Source organism: Mytilus trossulus, chromosome 14 (genome assembly GCF_036588685.1).
Source record: "Mytilus trossulus isolate FHL-02 chromosome 14, PNRI_Mtr1.1.1.hap1, whole genome shotgun sequence".
In the NCBI taxonomy this organism is placed as follows: Eukaryota; Metazoa; Mollusca; class Bivalvia; order Mytilida; family Mytilidae; genus Mytilus; species Mytilus trossulus.
In genome coordinates this window covers 66053964-66072776 of record NC_086386.1, presented here as the reverse complement: position 1 = coordinate 66072776, position 18813 = coordinate 66053964, and the positions used below count along the sequence as shown (strand labels likewise).

The 18813-nt window shown below is 34.3% G+C and overlaps 1 protein-coding gene across 1 annotated transcript in view; it reads left to right on the top strand.

Moving 5' to 3' along the window:
* Positions 1-17592, top strand: part of LOC134697285 (sterol regulatory element-binding protein 1-like) — a 36233-nt gene extending 18641 nt beyond the window's left edge. Inside the window, exons 8-14 of the mRNA XM_063559462.1 lie at positions 153-319; positions 4195-4357; positions 7290-7617; positions 8355-8520; positions 11962-12135; positions 13607-13709; positions 17086-17592. Of these exons, the coding sequence (XP_063415532.1) occupies positions 153-319; positions 4195-4357; positions 7290-7617; positions 8355-8520; positions 11962-12135; positions 13607-13709; positions 17086-17303 (1319 nt within the window). The 3' untranslated portion in view covers positions 17304-17592. The remainder of the gene's footprint in view (positions 1-152; positions 320-4194; positions 4358-7289; positions 7618-8354; positions 8521-11961; positions 12136-13606; positions 13710-17085) is intronic.
* Positions 17593-18813: the final 1221 nt, after the last annotated feature.

The following is an 18813-nucleotide window of genomic DNA, read 5'->3' as shown; positions in this document are numbered from 1 at the left end:
TACTGTACATCAGATTCCTGACTTAGGACAGGTGCAAACATTTGCAGCGGGATTAAACGTTTTAATGGTACCAAACCTTCTCCCTTTTCTGGAACAATAGTATTACATGTCTTGAAGTGCTATTTTTTTGCAATTTCTTATATCTATTGAAGGTCATATTGCTGGTGGGAAGTGGACAGGTTTACATATTGGTCTTTGTGCCGTTAATTTGGCTGAAGCAAGTGGTGATTCCATGTCCATGATTCAATTATCTGAAATATATGCCACGTCAGCACTCAGACTGCAAGTTAACCCACTATGGAAAACACTTTTTCTTTCGGTTAGTATATAATCAGTATTAACTTGGTTTGAATATAAAGAACTCTAAAAAAAGACCTACCTATAGTAAGAGTATAACAAACATTGTCTGTTCCTGACTTGATACTAGGAGTATAACAATTATTGCATGTTCCTTATATAACTAAGATAGTAAGGCCAGACTTTTTTATCATCTGTTCAACGAGAAAAGTTCTATAAAATTAGGGTCAATGTGACAAATTTAAAAAAAAAAGAAGGGCAAAATTATCCAGTTGACATTAAAAATAAAAATAAAACCATTAAAAGTGATCTTTTTTGTAATTTTTTTTTAGAATTTCTTAAAATACAAGAACAATGAAATTGAAAACAGGACAGTTTATTTACCCTTCTATTAATATGAGCATAAAAAATATTTTTATACCCCCACTTTAAAAAAGGGGGGTACGTATACTGTTTTACCTCTGTCTGTCCTTCCGTCAGTCAGTCCTTCCGTCCGTCCCATGAATATGTTTCGTCAAATTTTTCTCAGGAACCACAATACAAGGATTTCTGAAATTTGGTTTCATGGTTTATCTAAGTCAGCTAAACCCTGTGATGCGTTTTCAGATTGATCACTTGACAACTTCCTGTTTACCGAACACTTGTATGATTTTACACATGATAGCCAAGTTGAAAATTTTCGTCACATTTTTCTCAGGAACTACAATACAAGGATTTCTGAAATTTGGTTTCAGGATTTATATAAGTCAGCTATACCGTGTGATGCGTTTTCAGATTCATCACTTGACAACTTCCTGTTTACCGAACACTTGCATATTTTTACACTATTAATATTATCCACTTGCGGCGGGGGTATCATCAGTGAGCAGTAGCTCGCAGTTTCACTTGTTTCAGTCTGTATTTCCTCGAATTTGGATTCAGGCATATATACTAGAAATGTATATTACCAGTCAGGAACCTCTAAGTGAATGTTTGATAACTATTTACATGTATATATATACTGTATATATACAATTCAATTAAAGAAACTACTCTGTTATCATGTTCAGGAAATTAATTATTTCTCATTAAAAAGATATATATACATTTATCTGTTAATAATAATTAAAATTGACAACAACACTTCAAAAGATCTGCAATTTTATTATCTATGTCTACATGTTTCGCCTGCAAGGCAGGCTTCATCAGGACAATTTTTATACAGAAATTGAGCCCCTGAAGTACTCAAAGTGGTGCATTGAATTTGACGTTGTCATGGTGAGAGAAACAATGAAAAGTGAAAGTAGCAATACAGAGTTATAAATAGATAAGATAAATATAGAAAATTAAAGTTTGTATACAATGTAACTTGAGTTCGTTTTACTATTATATGATACATGAAATTGTTCTAAAGGCTTGGCATCTAATAGGACGAACTTCCCATGGTTCCTACCACTTCGCAAGGCTTCTCTTCCAACCTGGCCATAGTTGGAGGTTACTACTTCCCGGCGCGTCGGCAACAATAGGAAGATTATGATCGCCGCTGTGGATAATAAAATTGTCAAAAACTGTTCCTTTGTTAATTATTTGGTGACTATATAATTTTTGGATCGTCTGCAGTAGTTGGTCTGTATAATGGCATAGTTGTGAATTCCTAGTTCATTTAAGATCGGCGCCCGTGGTACGTTTCTTCTGCAATCATTTATATCTGCTATCATTTATAGATGTATAGGTGGTATCGGACATCTTGGTCATCTTGATTCAGTTGTTATTTCGTTGTAAGTATGGAATATTCCTTGGTCCATGTATATGCTGGTGGCCTGTAGATCGGCGCTGTTAGCTTGGCGGTTCCTTTCGGATGCAGGGGTTCACGATTAAATAATAAATTAAATTCCGCGAGGTGAACCAACGCCTGTGAAATCGTTTTGGTAGAGTCCCTGAAGTGGATACCTTGGTATGCCGGGTTGTCAAATCATGCAAACGAATGCAATCCTTAACAAAGGAACAGTTTTTGACAATTTTATTATCCACAGCGGCGATCATAATCTTCCTATTGTTGCCGACGCGCCGGGAAGTAGTAACCTCCAACTATGGCCAGGTTGGAAGAGAAGCCTTGCGAAGTGGTAGGAACCATGGGAAGTTCGTCCTATTAGATGCCAAGCCTTTAGAACAATTTCATGTATCATATAATAGTAAAACGAACTCAAGTTACATTGTATACAAACTTTAATTTTCTATATTTATCTTATCTATTTTTAACTCTGTATTGCTACTTTCACTTTTCATTGTTTCTCTCACCATGACGACGTCAAATTCAATGCACCACTTTGAGTACTTCAGGGGCTCAATTTCTGTATAAAAATTGTCCTGATGAAGCCTGCCTTGCAGGCGAAACATGTAGACATAGATAATAAAATTGCAGATCTTTTGAAGTGTTGTTGTCAATTTTAATTATTATTTAAGGATTGCATTCGTTTGCATGATTTGACAACCCGGCATACCAAGGTATCCACTTCAGGGACTCTACCAAAACGATTTCACAGGCGTTGGTTCACCTCGCGGAATTTAATTTATCTGTTAAGCTTAGAAATAATTAATTATTATTATTATACTCCCGCTTTTAACCCACTTTCAAAAAAAGGGGGGTATACTGTTTTACCTCTGTCTGTCAGTCTGTCCGTCAGTCCTTCCGTCCCATGAAACTTCATCGCATTTTTCTCAGGAACTACAATACAAGGATTTCTGAAATTTGGTTTCAGGGTTTATCTAAGTCAGCTATACTGTTTGATGCGTTTTCAGATTGATCACTTGACAACTTCCTGTTTACCGAACACTTGTATGATTTTACACATGATAGCCAAGTTGAAAATTTTCGTCACATTTTTCTCAGGAACTACAATACAAGGATTTCTGAAATTTGGTTGCAGGATTTATATAAGTCAGCTATACCGTGTGATGCGTTTTCAGATTCATCACTCGACAACTTCCTGTTTACCGAACACTTGCATATTTTTACACTATTAATATTATCCACTTGCGGCGGGGGTATCATCAGTGAGCAGTAGCTCGCAGTTTCACTTGTTATAAATATTAGTGTTATAGATTTGAGCAACTTTAACTTATAATTTGAAACAATGCATTAAAAAGGAAACATAACATTAATTATAGAATAACTAATGGAAGAATTCAAATAAGAGAAAAATATTCAACTAGTGACTGAACAACACATTAATTCATGAATGCACTTAGCGCATGAGTTAATTATCAGTGTTGTCGGTCACGAGTTGAATATTTTTCGATTTTTGAATTCTTTAATTAGTTATTCTTTTTATTACATTGGCAAATGGCTTTTTGAAAGAAATTAATGTAAAACATGTAAGTAACTATATCTTTTTTCTATGCATTTACAATTTGTTCTGATATGCCGTTATCGACGTCTTGACAACGTTATTGTTGTATGACGTCAGAGAGTGAAAGTGGTTTTAAACAAATTGTTTTTATGAAAAAACATGCCATGCCCACCTGCTTACAGAATCATTGCTTTAGCCTCTTTTTTTACTTCATAAATCATTTATGCCTTTAATTTCTTTACTTTGAAATTGCTGTTTCATGGACTTGGTAAAAAATAAATAATACTGATGATCATAGGGGGTATTGTAAACACTGGTAAACCACAGATTTTATTTTTGTTCTGATGATTTTGTAACAGTCGGCAGGATAAATAAAAATAAGTAACACTTCCTTTTTTTTAATTTTGAAATCGGGGAAATTGTAGTGAGCAGATCTCTTTCAACAGATAATAAAAAAAAGTCTGGCCTAAGAGTATAATAAATATTGCCTGTTTCTTAAAATAGTCAGAGTTAAACAAATATTGCCTGTTCCTGGCTTGATAGTAAGAGAATAACCCCTTTTTTTCAGAGGTACTTTCTGGGCCGAGCTAGGAAGTTCTGTGTTTTGAGTCCAGATCATGTACCAGCTTCATTACAATGGCTCTCCCATCCAGAAGGACACAGGTTTTTTGTTGATCAGAAATGGCAGCTTGGAGGGAAGGACAGTCTCTTTACAGCATTATGCAATCAAGGTAAATTAATTAGAATGTTGATTTTTTTTATATTAAGTTATACTTGAATAGGGAATTAATATGTAAATTTATGAGAAATATAAAAAGGATGAGAAATGAAAAGGTTTTTATACTGTTGCATAGATCTATGCCAACCATTACGATTTTTATACGCCCATCGTCTTTTAGACGAGAAGTATTATGGTATACCGTTGTCCGTCCGTCCGTCTGTCGTCCACACTTCCGACAATAACTCAAAAACACTTTCACCAATTTTCATGAAACTTAAGTGAATTGTTCATTACTATTGACGTAAGCTCCCTTTCATTTTTTTTTAATTTCAGATTTTAAGTTTTGGATTTATGGGGCTTTATTCATAAAAAAGGGGGATTTTCAACACTTCGGACAATAACTCTAAAAGGCTTTCACCAATGTCCATGAAACTTTGGTGAATTGTTTATATCTATTGATGTAAGCTCCCTTTCAATTTTTATAAATTTCAGATTTTACATTTCTGTGTTATCAATTTTTATGCTTAAAAAAGGGGGGATTTTCCAATTTTGGGACAATAACTAACACTTTCACAAAATTTTATGCAACTTTGATAAATTGTTTATATCTATTGACATAAGCTCCCTTTCCATTTTATAAATGTTAAAAGAGCAACGGGCGTATCATGCTATAAAGCGCAGCCCTTTAATCAATTTTGCAATCAAAACTACGCTATTACTGTCCAATTTGAATAGTTACGGATTCCCTGTCATTGCCGTTCAATTTTTTAAAATGCGGATTTTTATCATTTTTTTCCGGCCTGGTCCTGTATTTAGAAAACGCCAATGTAATGCTTCCAGTTTCTCAACCTATCGCTTGGTAACTATTAAACTGACTTCCGAAGAGGCAAACTTGCTTTTTATGAAGTAGCTTTCCCCCTTTCTGGAATACATACTTTAGATAACATGTTTAACGAAACATGTTTTTGCACATCACTTTGCAACCATTTGTCAGTATTTTTTGGGGAAATTCATGTTTTTGAATGATTACTGAAAAGTTTTCAAAATTACTGAAAATTTGAATGATGTTATTAATGACTTAAAAAAATAGTTTGTTTTTGATAAGATAGATAGAACTTATTCTAAATCTTCACTAAGGCACTGGCCTCCCTAACAACACAACAGGTTAGCTACTGTTACTAAATGTATTCAGACTGAAATATAGTTCCCTATATAGTTCTCATGTATGTGCACATAATACACATATTAACTGAAAAAAATGGTATATTTTTGGAGCAGTTCATCCAAGAATGTATGTCACTAAGGTGTGTTGATGTGCAGGCTTTTTTATAACATTTTGATTAGGTAATTTGGTATTGATACAATACTATAATGATTGACAATTGTCAGTATCACCAAACAATCAGAGACAAGGTAGACCTTTGATTACAATGCCCCACCTCCTAAGCTGCCAATCAAATTGACCACATTACTTATCAACCTCAGTCTTACATAACTTCAATCTGCAGTTCAATATACAAATATTTGACCTCATAATTGAATACACAAATGTATATATTAGATGTTAGATGTTTGATATATAGATATAAGGATGATAGATTTATTTATTGCCTATTACTTTTGATCTACAATACATAAAGTGATTCTGTAAATTATGTCTGAAAGATAAATAATCAATGAATAAACAAGATTTAAAAAAAATGAGATATGAATATAAATATGAATATATATATAAAAGCTATTCAAGTAAGCCCTTTAATTTACTTGATAAATTTCCAATAATCTGTAATTAATCAACAATTTAGATTAGTTCACTTATTTTTTTTATCATCAGGAATTGGGTTGAAACAGTTTTAAAACTTAAGTTAAAACAAGCCATTGTTTATTATTTTATTCCCCATCAATCATAATGTCTATTTTAGTCATTTTAATTTTTATTAGACATGTTAGAAGTGAATATATATATTTCTGCAATCAAAAAAGATTCCAAATTTTAAAAAATTAAGTTTTATTTAATTTGTTTATGTTGAAAAAGTACATTTTCAATGCCCTGTTTTGAGAAATACTTCAAAAATTGATCCAAAGGCACTCTACAACTTTTGATCTTCAATGTCATATATCCTTTGTTTCAACTTACAAAATGTCCTTAAACAACATATCTAGATTATTTTTGTTGACACTTTAAAGTTCTTAGCTGTTGGTCTAGATTTTAGGTCTTACAATGATAGTTGGAAGCATTTACTCGAAGAATTTTTTATTTGTATTAGAACATTATTTGGAAAAGATATAAACTGCAGTTTAAATAAAATAGTGCTAATTAAGAGACCCATATTATTTAATTGAATGAGCTAATTTTATTTTCATACTGGAAAAGCAATTTTCCTTCTAAAAACCTGCTGTTAATGCAATTTTCAGAAATAGTGCTTTATTAATGAACAACAAATGGAAGTTTTTAACGACCTTTGACTGACTATACAACCCTTGCACAGTTAGTTCATTTTTCCCCATCATACCTTAACTAGAAATTTTTCAAACTACTCTTCTAATTTTTCCATGAGTGACTTTGATTATTTTTCTCATGGGACTATAAACCAGGGTAACTTTTAAGGTACTGTCAACAACAAAGTAAAATGAAGGCCTTTCATACCCGATGTAAATTGGAAAAAAAAGATGTCTAGACTAAGAGTAAAAATTGGGCTTTGACAGAACATCAAATATGAAAATTTGTATCTACATGTACTACCATAATTGATCATTTTATTTATTTTGAAAAATAGAGAAATAAGTATTTCTGATTTATAATCAGAAATTTTAATTCTTGCAAAATTAAGTCAACACTGGCAATGAATTAATTTAATGCCTCCTAGGAGGTCCCTTACTTTGATGAATCTTGAACAGCCCTATCAATATGTTCTGAGGATGCATCTACTGTCTATTTTCAGCTAATCCATTAGAACATGTGACCCAGGCTTTTAGAGAGTTTTTGGTAGAGAGGGCTCTATACTGTTTACTGATGCCTGAGAAAAGACTGCCTGGCAACATGACACAGGAGTCTGAAGTTCTTTTATATACCCAGTTACTGTCAGAAGCTGCTGCTGGGCCATCATCAACACAGCTGACTGGGGAGTCTTGTACACAAACAGACAATATTTCAAAGTGGTGGTCGGCAATTATAACAGTTGGTATATTTTGGCTGTCGGGGGACGAAGACAATGCTGAAAGGAGCTACTCCCAATGTGATACCTTCCCTAGACAATTGCAGCAATCTGAGTAAGATTAAATTGTTACAAAAATTTCATGGACATTAATTGATAATAATCCACAGGGCCATACAAGTTTCTAGTTGATGCACTCAGCCATATAAATATTGGGTAAATGCTTGCTAATTTGTGGGAGGACATTTTAGTGGAAAAAAATCAGGGGTTTCAGAACCAAAGTATTACCCATTTGAGCAAAAATTGTGATAATCAATGCCCATTTTAAAGCAAAATTTTAACCCATTTTTTAATAAATGATAAATAATAAATAAATGTCTTGATTCTATTAAAATTATAGAATCAAGACATCTTGAAACCTTGTGGTTACTCCAAAAAAGAAAAGTAGCAAGAGCTATGACATGTGTATAAGTATTTTGATTGCTCTGATATTGTATCGCAATGTTTAATACCACAAGTATACGGTTGGGTTTCATTTTTGGGGTTATGGTGCCAACAGTTAAGAAATTGAGGACCAAAAATAAGCATTTTTGTAGTTTCCAGACTATAACTTGAGTGTAAGTATATGGATCTCTCTGACATTGTACCACAATACAAGTTTTATAGTTTGCTACTGACCCCCTACAGATCCATAGAGGGTTAGTAAAATCCATAGGAGGTGAGGCCTCTGTGGTTGTATCAGGCTGCTCTCAGCGAAGTATTTTATTGGTTCATATGCAGGCTATAATAAACATTTGAAGTACATACAGTCCAAGACCTTAATTTGTTAACACATAGATATTTCTATTGTAGCGATCCTCTTCCTAAGGCTTTGTTAGTAGCTTTCAGGGCTAAGCGGAATGTTTTGATAGATAGTCATAGCTCATCCCATTACATCAGACAGTGTGACCGAGCTGGTCGTCTCCTGAGAGAAAGTCTGAAGTTGTTATATACTAAAGAAAACAAAGACATTGTTAAGGTATGTTGTTTACATGTAATACAACTTTATTACTGTTCTTGTTTTTTTTGGGGGGTTTCAATCGGTTGGTTTTTGTTTAGAAGAAGCAATAAGAGATTTATTTTTAACTTATTGGAATATCACTTTATATAAAAGTTGTAATATCTTTTAAATACACATCCAAGTTGATGTAAAAAAATAATGAGCAGAAATTCTTTGAAACTACAGTTCTGTAAGAAGATAAATTTGATATTACAGCCACCAGAAGTAAACAACCTTTAGTTTAAGAGATGTATTCTACTTGCTGTTTCTCAGGACACCAGGTAACATGCTACTGTGGTGCATTGTAGTTGTGTTTCTCAGGACACCAGGGAACATGTTACTGTGGTGCATTGTAGTTGTGTTTCTCAGGACACCAGGTTACACGTTACTGTGGTGCATTATAGTTGTGTTTCTCATGACACCAGGTTACATCTTACTGTGGTGCATTGTAGTTGTGTTTCTAAGGACACCAGGTTACATGTTACTGTGGTGCATTGTAGTTGTGTTTCTCAGGACACCAGGTTACATGTTACTGTGGTGCATTGTAGATGTGTTTCTCAGGACACCAGGTTACATGCTACTGTGGTGCATTGTAGTTGTGTTTCTCAGGACACCAGGTTACACGTTACTGTGGTGCATTGTAGTTGTGATTCTCAGGACATCAGGTTACATGTTACTGTGGTGCATTGTAGTTGTGTTTCTCAGGACACCAGGTTACATGCTACTGTGGTGCATTGTAGATGTGTTTCTCAGGACACCAGGTTACATGCTACTGTGGTGCATTGTAGTTGTGTTTCTCAGGACACCAGGTTACACGTTACTGTGGTGCATTGTAGTTGTGATTCTCAGGACATCAGGTTACATGTTACTGTGGTGCATTGTAGTTGTGATTCTCAGGACATTAGGTTACACGTTACTGTGGTGCATTGAAGTTGTGTTTCTAAGGACACCAGGTTAATGTTACTGTGGTGCATTGTAGTTTCTAAGGACACCAGGTTAATGTTACTGTGGTGCATTGTAGTTGTGATTCTCAAGACACCAGGTTAATGTTACTGTGGTGCATTGTAGTTGTGTTTCTCATGACACCAGGTTACATGTTACTGTGGTGCATTGTAGTTGTGTTTCTAAGGACATCAGGTTACACGTTACTGTGGTGCATTGTAGTTATGATTCTCAGGACACCAGGTTACATGTTACTGTGGTGCATTGTAGTTGTGTTTCTAAGGACACCAGGTTAATGTTACTGTGGTGCATTGTAGTTGTGATTCTCAAGACACCAGGTTACATGTTACTGTGGTGCATTGTAGTTGTGTTTCTAAGAACATCAGGTTACACGTTACTGTGGTGCATTGTAGTTGTGTTTCTAAGGACACCAGGTTAATGTTACTGTGGTGCATTGTAGTTGTGATTCTCAAGACACCAGGTTACATCTTACTGTGGTGCATTGTAGTTGTGTTTCTCAGGACACCAGGTTACATGCTACTGTGGTGCATTATAGTTGTGTTTCTCAGGACACCAGGTTACATGTTACTGTGGTGCATTGTAGTTGTGATTCTCAGGACATCAGGTTACACGTTACTGTGGTGCATTGTAGTTGTGTTTCTAAGGACACCAGGTTAATGTTACTGTGGTGCATTGTAGTTGTATTTCTAAGGACATCATGTTACATGATACTGTGGTGCATTGTAGTTGTGTTTCTCAGGACACCAGGTTACACGTTACTGTTGTGCATTGTAGTTGTGTTTCTCAGGACACCAGGTTACACGTTACTGTGGTGCATTGTAGTTGTGTTTCTCAGGACACCAGGTTACATGTTACTGTGGTGCATTGTAGTTGTGATTCTCATGACACCAGGTTACACGTTACTGTTGTGCATTGTAGTTGTGTTTCTCAGGACACCAGGTTACATGTTACTGTGGTGCATTGTAGTTGTGATTCTCAAGACACCAGGTTAATGTTACTGTGGTGCATTGTAGTTGTGTTTCTCATGACACCAGGTTACATGTTACTGTGATGCATTGTAGTTGTGTTTCTAAGGACATCAGGTTACATGTTACTGTGGTGCATTGTAGTTGTGATTCTCAGGACACCAGGTTACACGTTACTGTTGTGCATTGTAGTTGTGTTTCTCAGGACACCAGGTTACATGTTACTGTGGTGCATTGTAGTTGTGATTCTCAGGACACCAGGTTACACGTTACTGTTGTGCATTGTAGTTGTGTTTCTCAGGACACCAGGTTACATGTTACTGTGGTGCATTGTAGTTGCATTGCATGTTTAATGATTTTGCAGTGCTTCTGCAATGCAACCATAGTGATTTGTTTTTCCATCACTTTGAAAGGAGAGGGCAGCAATGAGCCTCGATGTTGTTTTGGAAAGATGGCAGATAATGGGAATAGGCAAAGGCAAAAATAGAATTTGCAATTATAGAAAAACATAAAATTTACAAGAAAGGTCTTCATCCCCGTCAGACAGTTTTCACTTGACCTGGACCTCATTTCATGAATCAGTAAAGAAGGTTAAGTTTTGGTAGTCAAGTTCATATCTCAGATACTATAAGCAAAAGGTCGAGTATATTTGGTGTATGGAAGGACTATAAGGTGTACATTTCCAACTGGCAGGTGTCATCTGACCTTGACCTCATTTTCATGGTTCAGTGGTTATAGTTAAGTTTTATCTTTTGGTCTAATTTTCTTATACCGTACGCAATAAGTCTACTATATTTGGTGTATAAAATGATCATAAGGTGTACATGTGTAGCTGGCAGGTGTCATCTAACCTTGACCTCATTTTCATGGTTCAGTGGTCAAAAGTTAAGTTTTTGACTTTTTATCTTTTTTTCTAATACTATATGCAATAGGTCAACTACATTTGGTGTATGGAAATATTTTATGATCTATATGTCAGTCTCGCATGTTTTATACGACCTGATGTTTAGGGTTCATTGCTCAGCGTTAAAAGTTTTTGTGTTTTTCTTATAAGCACTACTGCAGGTCAACTATATTTGTTCTATGGAAGAAATGTTAGCTCTACATGTCTGCCTGGCGTGGTTCATTTGACCATGACCTAATTTTCATGGTTCATTGATTAATGTTTAGTTTTCTCGGTTACTGTTAAGTTTATGTGACAGTTGTAATAAAGCTTTATATTTAGTACTATCAGCATAATATCAATGATTAGTAAAGAAGGCGAAACATTTTACCGTCTGCACTCTTGTTATTTAATGATAAGAATTAAGGGGCTTAGCTTCATCATCTGGTGAAAGTTCTAGGTTAAGTCTGGCCAGAAAATATGCCAAACTGATAGGTGAGCCTTGAAGCAAGATTCCTCTGAAATCTAGTACATGTCTTTCTTTAGTATTTGATCATGAAATGAACTTAAATTAACTGAAATAATACAATGTTTTGCATTTTTTTCCAGTTAATTCAGTTATTGATATGTGATTGGTTATTGACATCAAGAACAGACATATGGGAGAAAAATAAATTATCTGATGAAACATATACTTGTTCTCAAACAGAACTGATAGCGTTCCAGCAAGATCTAGCCAGCTTACGGAGAGTAGCCCAAGATAATAGACCAATTTTATCAAAGGTAAGAATGATGATACATATTGCTATTATTTGAAGGCTACAAGATCATTTAAAAAGACTGTTGATCAAAAAACTGTCAGAAAAATTAAAATGATCTCTCTAACAGTTCAAAATGCATACAAATTCCATTCAAATTTGTGAGGTTACTGATTTACTATCTTTTAGACCTTTCAAAATTCTTTTTAGCTGTTAAATTTATGAAATATGTCCTATAACTTTAGATCTTGCCTATAAGTCTATTCCCTTTCCCAAATCAATTATTTCATTCCCAAAATTACTGACTTTGCAAGTGCCGACTATAAACTAGATTGGACAATAAACATCAATAAACTTATTCATTGGTTAAATGATACTTTTTTTATACTGGGCTTGTCTGACAAAAGTAGTAAAAGTCCAACATTTTGTCCAATAAAAGTCTGTACTTCTTATATAACTAAATTAAATGACCATCAAAAAATACTTCATTCAGGTTACATTAAACACAACTTATTCAATTGAATTTATCTGGACCAAGTGTTAGACAAAACTTTGTAATGTTTATCAGTGTTATCACTGTATAAGAATGAATTTTTGTTGATCAAATCAGTCAATCAAATTATTTATCTTTGTTTCACTTTCAATGTTGACATTGCTTTATTTAGATAACTTTACACATACAATTCATGTGTTTATATCAATCTCAAGCTAAGGGGTTAAATTGAAGTTCACATGAATATGGATTCAATGAGGTTGAATTATTCAATTGCAAGTGAATAATACATAATCAATGTTTTTTAGCTTATTTTGACAAAATTGGACCGGCTTCTAAAAGCTAATTATTATTTATTAATCATTGATTTAGCAACACAAAAAAAAGTAAGATTTTTAGCTCACCTATCCAGAAGGGCCAAGTGAGCTTTTCCCATCACTTTGCGTCCGGCATCCGTCGTCGTTAACTTTTACAAAAATCTTCTCCACAATCATCATTGGGGTATCTAGTAAGACAAAATGTGTCAGGCGTCCGCCATCCAACCAAGATGGCCGCCACGACTAAATAACATAGGAGTAAAATGCAGTTTTTGGCTTATAACTCAAAAACCAAAGCATTTAGAGCAAATCTGGAGTAAAATAGTTTAACAGGTCAAGATATATCTGCCCAGAAATTTTCAGATGTATCGGAAAACCCGTTGTTGGTTGCTGCCCCTGAATTGGTAATTTTAAGAAAATTTTGCTGTTTTTGGTTATTATCTTGAATATTATTATAGATAGAGATAACCTGTAAACAGCAATAATGTGCAGCAAGGTAGGATTTACAAATAAGTCAACATGACGGAAATTGGTCAATTGACCCCCTAAGGAGTTATTGTCCTTTATAGTGATTTTTTAACAATTTTCATAAAATTTGTAAACTTTTACTAACATTTGAAAAGGTAATAGCAGTTTCACCATACTTGATAGCAACGTATAAGTAACATTGGTTACCCTTTTTTCAGATATTTTTACATGAAGCAACAGGAAGAATGATGGCAGGTGCCAGTCCAGGTAGAACACAACAGCTGTTAGACAGAAGTCTTAGAAGACGACATAAAACAGGAGGTAAATCAGATTTTATGTGGACTATTATTATTTTCCTTGCGTTGTTTACAACATCTTCTTGGGGAAACATGTCCACCACAGAGCAAAATTTCTGAATTAAAAACAGATGTGGTATAATTGCCAACAAGAGAACTCTTCACAAGAGACCAAATGATACAGATATTAACAAATATAGGTCACAGTACAGGCTTCAACAATGTACATAGCCCATACAGCATAGTCCGCTATAAAACCCAAATCACAAATGTAAGACAATTCAAATGAATAAACTAATGGCCTAATTAACAACAAACAATAACTACTGAAATACAACCTTACCTCCTGACTTTGGACTGGCACATACAGTATATGGCAGGCTTAAACATGTGACCTTACCTTACCCTCACCTGTGATATGAAACATTATCTGATAGTAAGTCATGTTCTGTATAAGAAATGTAGATCCTGACGATTTCCTCTTCATTACACAATTGTACTTATACTGATCTCTTCTGATTTAAATTCATGTTGGATCACTTCCATGTGTTTCCTTACCTCCTGGTTCAAACCACTATTGCATATGCTCAGTTAAAATAAAGTCACCACATTTAAACAAAAAAGTGTTTTACAAGGGGCGTTTAACCTGGAGGAAAGGGGGAAAATGACAATATTCAGGTACAAAACTAAAAGAAATCCTAAAGTAGGAAGGCCTACAAAGATAACAGGTTATTAAAAAAATTCAGAGCTGTTTTATTCTTGTACAAATTGTTTATATTATATACAGAATTAGTTGACAAAATACACATTATGGTTAGCAAGTGAAAATCTATGTACTGGGAAAAAAGCTTTGCTAGGTTAACTTAATTTCAGAGAGAATTTAACCAGGGTTGAAGGATACTTGTATAATTGAAATCATCACTACTTGCAGCATTTTCACCTATTGTTTGTTAAGAAAATAGAAGTAGTGATTAACACCTGTAAAACATTTATGGATGTGTCAATTATGTCCTCACAGACAATAAAACTATACTTAATTGATATTCCATTATTTTTCCAGGTTTTTTGTGAATTAGGCAGTTGGTTCAAATTTGTAGAAAAAACAAAGTGATATCTTTTACAAAAAGAAAGAACACTTGTCTATAGCTATGTTATCAAATTCCTCATGTTACTCTGTACTTGTCTATTTCTTTTGAATAAGATTAATTAATGATGGCTTTAAAAAAAATAACCAAAATTAGCTTTTTTGAGAGGATAAAAAGTTATTAGAAATTCTTTAATATTTCAATATACAATGTAATCATAAGTAATCACAATGCCACTGGACGTTAAGCAATCAACAATCAATAAGTAATCACAAGTTACCATGATTACTTTAAAGAAAAGTAATCAAATGTAATCAATTACATTTGAAATAAGGTGTAATTGTAATGTAATCAATTACATTTTTTAAGCAAAGTAATTGTAATTTAATCGATTACACTATTAACTAATCGACCCCATCCCTGCAATATGAATCAAGTTATCGCTGGAACGTACCAAGCTGGGTTGGTGTGGTCTGCTTTCATTATGAATCAAGTTATCAATGGTAAATCGCAAGCTGGGTTGATATGGTCTGCTTTCATTATGAATCAAGTAATCGCTGGTAAATTTGCAAGCTGGGTTGATATGGTCTGCTTTCATTATGAATCAATTTATCAATGGTAAATCGCAAGCTGGGTTGATATGGTCTGCTTTCATTATGAATCAAGTTATCGCTGGTAAATCGCAAGCTGGGTTGATATGGTCTGCTTTCATTATGAATCAAGTTATCACTGGTACATCGCAAGCTGGGTTGATATGGTCTGCTTTCATTATGAATCAAGTTATCAATGGTACATCGCAAGCTGGGTTGGTGTGATCTGCTTTCATTATGAATCAAGTTATCGCTGGTACATCGCAAGCTGGGTTGATATGGTCTGCTTTCATTATGAATCAAGTTATCAATGGTACATCGCAAGCTGGGTTAGTGTGATCTACTTTCATTATGAATCAAGTTGTCGCTGGTACATCGCAAGCTGAGTTGATATGGTCTGCTTTCATTATGAATCAAGTTATTGCTGGTACATCGCAAGCTGGGTTGGTGTGATCTGCTCTCATTATGAATCAAGTTATCGCTGGTACATCGCAAGCTGGGTTGATATGGTCTGCTTTCATTATGAATCAAGTTATCACTGGTAAATCTCAAGCTGGGTTGATATGGTCTGCTTTCATTATGAATCAAGTGATAGCTGGTACATCGCAAGCTGAGTTGATATGGTCTGCTTTCATTATGAATCAAGTTATCGCTGGTACATCACAAGCTGGGTTGATATGGTCTGCTTTCATTATGAATCAAGTTATCGCTGGTACATCGCAAGCTGGGTTGATATGGTCTGCTTTCATTATGAATCAAGTTATCAATGGTACATAGCAAGCTGGGTTGATATGGTCTGCTTTCATTATGAATCAAGTTATCGCTGGTACATCACAAGCTGGGTTGGTGTGATCTGCTTTCATTATGAATCAAGTTATCACTGGTAAATCGCAAGCTGGGTTGATATGGTCTGCTTTCATTATGAATCAAGTTATAGCTGGTACATCGCAAGCTGAGTTGATATGGTCTGCTTTCATTATGAATCAAGTTATCGCTGGTACATCACAAGCTGGGTTGATATGGTCTGCTTTCATTATGAATCAAGTTATCAATGGTACATAGCAAGCTGGGTTGATATGGTCTGCTTTCATTATGAATCAAGTTATCGCTGGTACATCACAAGCTGGGTTGATATGGTCTGCTTTCATTATGAATCAAGTTATCAATGGTACATAGCAAGCTGGGTTGATATGGTCTGCTTTCATTATGAATCAAGTTATCAATGGTACATTGCAAGCTGGGTTGATATGGTCTGCTTTCATTATGAATCAAGTTATCGCTGGTACATTGCAAGCTGGGTTGATATGGTCTGCTTTCATTATGAATCAAGTTATCACTGGTAAATCGCAAGCTGGGTTGGTGTGGTCTGCTTTCATTATGAATCAAGTTGTCGCTGGTACATAGCAAGCTGGGTTGATATGGTCTGCTTTCATTATGAATCAAGTTAGCGCTGGTACATCACAAGCTGGGTTGATATGGTCTGCTTACATTATGAATCAAGTTATCACTGGTACATAGCAAGCTGGGTTGATATGGTCTGCTTTCATTATGAATCAAGTTATCACTGGTACATCGCAAGCTGGGTTGATATGGTCTGCTTTCATTATGAATCAAGTTATCAATGGTACATTGCAAGCTGGTTGGTGTTATTGTCTCATTTATCTTCTTCTATCTCAGAGCTCTTTGATTTATATTGTAAATAAAAGTAATTTTGTTTTATCTTCAGAATCAAGTGATACAGATGTTCCTGACAGAGAACAAGCTAAAGCTTTAATGATGGCTGGTTGTCATCTGCCAGATACAGGAGATAGGCTGACACTTATAAGTGAAGCTAGCAAGATATATGAGGCCATGGGGGACAAAAAATCAGTACAAAGTTGTCGTAAAATGTTGATGCAGTGTGAGGATCAACAGATCTCTAGCAGTGTTCCTGTTCAATGCTGAATGTAATTCATAAACTCTTTGGGGACTCGTCAAAATTCATGATGTACATATTGACATTTATTTATTTTTTATGGCAACTTTAATACATTGTAAGAAGATATTGTAAAACTATCAGATTGAATGCAGTTTTATAATAATGCCAAAATATTTCTCAAAATGGTGGAAATTATCATTTAAAATGGAAATTGTAAGGAGTTAATTGTTTATGTATGATAGTTGTAATCACTGTCTTCATTGAAATGTGTCTTGTGATAAGTTTTTTTTTATATATATTAAATGATTTTTTGTAGTTTCTATATTCATTTTATTTTCATTATTGTCATTTTAAGACAAGAATTAGAATGCTTAACTATGTTACTTAAAATTAATTATACAATATAATTTAGAATGCAAATGGGGAATTTGTCAAAGAGACAACAACCCGACCATAGAACAGACAACATCAGGTCACCAATAGGTCTTCAATGCAGCGAGAAACTACAGCAGCCAGAGGCGTCCTTCAGCTGGCACCTTACCAAATATTTATACTAGTTCAGTGATAATGGACGTTGTCATACTTAACTCTGAATTATAGGCAATATGTTACTTCAAATGAATTACACAAGGCAATGTGTTACTTCAAATGAATTACACAAGGCAATGTGTTACTTCAAATGAATTGCACAAGGCAAAATGTTACTTAAAATGAATTACACAAGGCAATATGTTACTTCAAATGAATTGTACAAGGCAATATGTTACTGCAAATGAATTACACAAGGCAATATGTTAATTCAAATGAATTACACAAGGCAATATGTTACTTCAAATGAATTGCACAAGGCAAAATGTTACTTAAAATGAATTACACAAGGGCAATATGTCACTTCAAATGAATAACACAAGGGCAATGTGTTACTTCAAATGAATTACACAAGGCAATATGTTACTTCAAATGAAGTACACAAGGCAATATGTTACTTAAAATGAATTACACAAGGCAATGTGTTACTTCAAATGAATTATAGGCAATATGTTACTTCAAATGAATTGCACAAGGCAATATGATACTTCAAATGAATTACACAAGGCAATATGTTACTTCAAATGAATTGCACAAGGCAATGTGTTACTTCAAATGAATTATACAAGGGCAATATGTTACTTCAAATGAATTACACAAGGGCAATGTGTTACTTAAAATGAATTGCACAAGGCAATATGATACTTCAAATGAATTACACAAGGCAATGTGTTTCTTCAAATGAATTATAGGCAATATGTTACTTCAAATGAATTGCACAAGGCAATATGATACTTCAAATGAATTACACAAGGCAATATGTTACTTCAAATGAATTGCACAAGGCAATGTGTTACTTCAAATGAATTATACAAGGGCAATATGTTACTTCAAATGAATTACACAAGGGCAATGTGTTACTTAAAATGAATTGCACAAGGCAATATGATACTTCAAATGAATTACACAAGGCAATGTGTTACTTCAAATGAATTATAGGCAATATGT